The 3,896-nt window shown below is 67.0% G+C and overlaps 1 protein-coding gene across 15 annotated transcripts in view; it reads right to left on the bottom strand.

Moving 5' to 3' along the window:
- DEAF1 (DEAF1 transcription factor) overlaps positions 1 to 3,896 on the bottom strand; it is a 23,969-nt gene that overhangs the window by 1,575 nt on the left and 18,498 nt on the right. For 5 of the 15 annotated variants that reach the window (XM_039840455.1, XM_039840454.1, XM_039840451.1 and 2 more), the window contains 2 exons: positions 1,560 to 1,649; positions 1,025 to 1,250 (listed from right to left, as the gene is read on the bottom strand). The exons of 3 other annotated variants lie outside the window; for them this stretch is intronic. In XM_039840455.1, the coding sequence (XP_039696389.1) occupies positions 1,025 to 1,250; positions 1,560 to 1,649 (316 nt within the window). Of the gene's footprint in view, positions 1 to 1,024; positions 1,251 to 1,559; positions 1,650 to 3,896 lie in introns of those variants that run through there. 7 more of the 15 variants (XM_039840456.1, XM_039840466.1, XM_039840459.1 and 4 more) reach the window with 4 other exon arrangements.

Below are 3,896 nucleotides of genomic sequence, written 5' to 3' on the forward strand. Positions count from 1 at the left end.
CCCCGCAGACACGCAGCTGCCCCGTGAGCACGCAGAACGACACGCGACCGCCCTGGCCACGGGAAACGCAGGGCGCAACCACGCGGGGCCACACCCCCGCCCTGGACGCCCCGGTCAGGTGGACAGGGACCCGCACTGGTAGGATGCGGAGACGCCGGAACCCTCGTCGCTGCGGGCGGGACGCGGTCCGGAAGCTTCCTGATCAACGCGAATCTGCTACGCGGCCAGGCAGACACGCGTCCACCTTTGTGAACTCGCGCGAAACGTTCAAAGCTGCGCCAGTCACAGCGGCTGGACAGGGGGACACCTTGAAGGCCTGCACTGAGGAACAGAGACACGGCGTGGTCCACCCTCCGTGGAATGGCACTTAGCCTCAGGCACGGGCTCCAGCGTGGGCAGGCCCCAGCCCCACTGAGAGGAAGGGGCAGGCCCTGGACACCACCGAGCGGGTCGCCCAGGGAAGGCAAGGCCCTGGGAGCCCCATGCGTGGAAAGAGCGACGGCCGAGCTGTGATGGGTGCCCAGCAAATGCAGCAACAAGCCCTGAACTGTGTCCTGGTGACCGTCTGTGGTCTGTGGATCACGCCTCGATGAAAACGCACCCCACACACACCTCCCACATCCAGAGCGAACACCGAGGCCACGAGCTAGCACCCAGCACAAGGCTGACGGCACCCCCAGCCCCCCGGGGCACGGGCGGCCTGGGAGCTGTGCCATTGGAGGCTGGCTGTCACTGCGGCCGCTGAGGCCTGTCCTTCAGGGCCACTCGAGCTCGATGAGGACGGTTTACACGAGACTGCAGCGCGTAGGGACGAGGACAAGGGTCCGAGGCCACAGCCCGGGGCGGACAGGCCTCTCCAGTGAGACGATCCCATCAGGCAGATGCAGGGAGAACCTGGTTCGAGGCCAGGGACACCACAGACCAGCCTCTCCCCGCCCATGCACGTCACAGTGCCCGGGCACAGTGACACCAGCACCGACGCCCTTTCTCAGTCATTTTGTCCCCTCCTGTCTCTAGCACCCACCAGGCCAGGCCACGGGCAGGTCTCCGGGGTTCCTCTGGCTGCACCCCACACTGGGCTGCACGGTCACCCTGCCCATCCCGGCAATATCCGGACCCCAAGGGCTCCACTGAGCATGCGAAGTGGCCGGTTCCTGGCTGGGGCGAGGCTGTGTCAGCACAGCTAGGTGGTGGGCAGTGTGGGCCAGCCAGTGACCACGTCGCCTGCTGCTCGTCCACCCCATGCGTCACTGTAACGGCAAAATTCCAGTGGGCACAGGAAGAGACGCCGGCGTGGCCCGCCCCTCGGCGTGGCCGTCCTGCAGAGAGGCTGAGCCAGCGGGGGCTCCGCAAGGACACGCCCTCCAAGTCCCTTAGATCGAAGCAGCGATGGGCTGGACAGAACTGCCCACTCCAGCTTTCATGACCTGCGTGGAGCCGTCTGGCCTCGGGAGGCGCTGGGCGCGACAGGGCCGAGGCCCCAGGAGCGGGGTCTGGGGGGAGGGGACGTGCAGCAGGGGGCGCGGGTGCTGGCGCCGGGGCGGGGGGCGGCACAGTACCTTGCGCTGGCAGAAGGTGGAGCAGTAGTTGACCTTGTGGCAGCCGGTGCACTCGCTCATGGCCTCCCGGCCGCAGTTGGCACAGGACTGCTGCAAGGACACAGGGGCCAGTCAGTGTCGTGGGGACGCGGGGGCCACAGGCGCCAAGGGCAGACTGGATGGGGCTAGGGCCTCCCCGGGACTGTCACGTGTCCCGTCCCCAACGCTGCCCAGACACGCACTGTTGTCACCTCTAGAATCGGCTCCTCTGTGGAGGAGAGGTGGGCAGTGCTGCCACCCTCCAGGTCCCGGGGCCCAGGCCCCCACCAGGTGCGGGGAGCCAGGCGTGGGGACAGACTTCTCGATGGCAGGCCCAGGCCCTGGACACCCCCAGACGCCACGGGGCCCATGGTCCACACGCCGCAGCCACGCGGCTCGTGGAGATGCATTCTGCTCCTCCGTGCGTCACAGGCCAGCTGGGGCCTGCACACGGGCACGAAGCCTGTCTCTGGCTGACGCTGGTGGCATGGGCCATGGGGGCTGTGCGGTGGTGGAGGCACCAGGCACCTACACCTGTCACACTGCTGACCACCTCCGCCTCCCGCCTACGCATGGGGAACACAGCAGGTCGCCCCAGGTTTCTGTTCTGAACCTCAGCTTCCCCTTTGCAAAATGCTATATTTACCACAATTGACGTTTTTCCACTCACAAAACCACCCCAAAAATGTGTGCGCTCACTCCAAAAACGCGTCCATGGGACCCGAGGCCGGGAGCACTCGGCCTGAGCCTCCCCTTTGAACGGCCGATACGTGGAGAAAACAGCGGACGAAGCCCGCAGCCGCCTGGAGGCCGCGGGGCAGGCTGCCCTAGGCCCTGCGGCCAGGCGCTGGGTCCCGCCGGATGCCATGCCCGTGCCAGGGAGGAGCTGTTCTTCCGCTGGGTGAGCCCCGTGGAGCTGGCCGCACGCAGAGCGGCCCGCGGGCACAGCTCAGGGGCCCTCCTCGCCCCCCGGCTGCGCTGAACCGGGTCACGTTCCGGACACCAGGATGAGGGGCCTGGCCCCACAGCACCTGCGCTTGGTCACAGGTCGTGAGGGGACGCCGCACCTCCCCCCACCCGCCGCCGCAGGCGCCAGAGCTTCCTGCCTCTGCCCAGCGCCAGGACCAGCGCGAGCGCCGGCAGTGGTGCGTCCGTGGCAGGGAGGACCTGCTCCCCGGGGGCTGGTGTGGGGACAGGGACCGCTCCTGCATGGGCTGACCTCGTCACGCCACAGCAAGGACCTCACGGCAAACCCAGCAAGGCGCAGGCAGCGCCTGGACGGCACGCAAGCTCGCCGGCAGGCAGGCCACCGCCGGGGGCGTCTCGGGGTGTGTCGGGGTCTCCTCCCCTGGACGCTGCTCAAGCCGGAGCCTCAGCACTGCTGAGCCGCCAGCCACGTGTGACGTCTGCCAAGCGGACTCTTCCGGGATGCTTAATTTCACAAGAACCCAGCGTCCAGGAGCCGGAGTCACCCCAGGCCACAAAGGTCAGGCCTGTGACCCTCTGTTAGAAGGGGGGGCACACAGTGCTGGGTGGCTGACCCCATCTGCAGGTGCTTGGCTGGCCGCCAGGACTGCAAGGGGCAAGCCTTTGCCACCATCACGCCGGGCAGGGCCCCTGGGCCTTGACGCTGAGTTGAGGGCGGACACGGCTCAGGCTCTGATGAAATGTCTGGGTCACACATCATACCTACAGCAGGAGAGGAAGCACAACCATGCTGGCCACACTCCTGGCCACTTCAAAGGCCCAGGAGGCTGCACAGCCCGGCCAAGCCCCTAACGAGCTTAGCAGTCACCAGTGAGCAGAGAGTTTGGAGGATAAAGAGATTTCATGTCACATTTTTTTCCTAGAAATACATAAACTCACACGTGAAATGCACAGCCCAGCCTTGCAGGGGTGGGGACCTCGCCACAGCAGCCACATCGGCACCTGGGCATCTTGCTGGCCTAAGGGACACGGATGTCGGCTCCCGCATGCCCCAGCGACGACCAGCCAGCGTCTGGCCCCGAGGGGCACACGGGGAGAGGAGGGGCCATGAGCCGGGAGAATGTGAGGCACACACGGCGGCGCCCCACGCCTGTGGGGGGAACACCACATCGCCGTCTAGTCTGCAGCCACCTGCAGTGCGCTCACCCCGGTGGTCACTGAGGAGGGAAACGTGTCTCAACCGCTCGCGAACTTTCCCGCGTGATGGAGAGGCCTGCGCAAGCTGGCGAGGAAGGGCACACATTGGGGCGGGGCTGCTTTCCTCCCGCACCCCTCCCCCACCCTCCCCCACCCTCCCCTCCCCCACTTCCTGCCCAGCGCGGTTCAGGTGCC

Source organism: Pteropus medius, unplaced genomic scaffold, assembly GCF_902729225.1.
Source record: "Pteropus medius unplaced genomic scaffold, Ma_sr-lr_union100, whole genome shotgun sequence".
NCBI lineage: Eukaryota > Metazoa > Chordata > Mammalia > Chiroptera > Pteropodidae > Pteropus > Pteropus medius.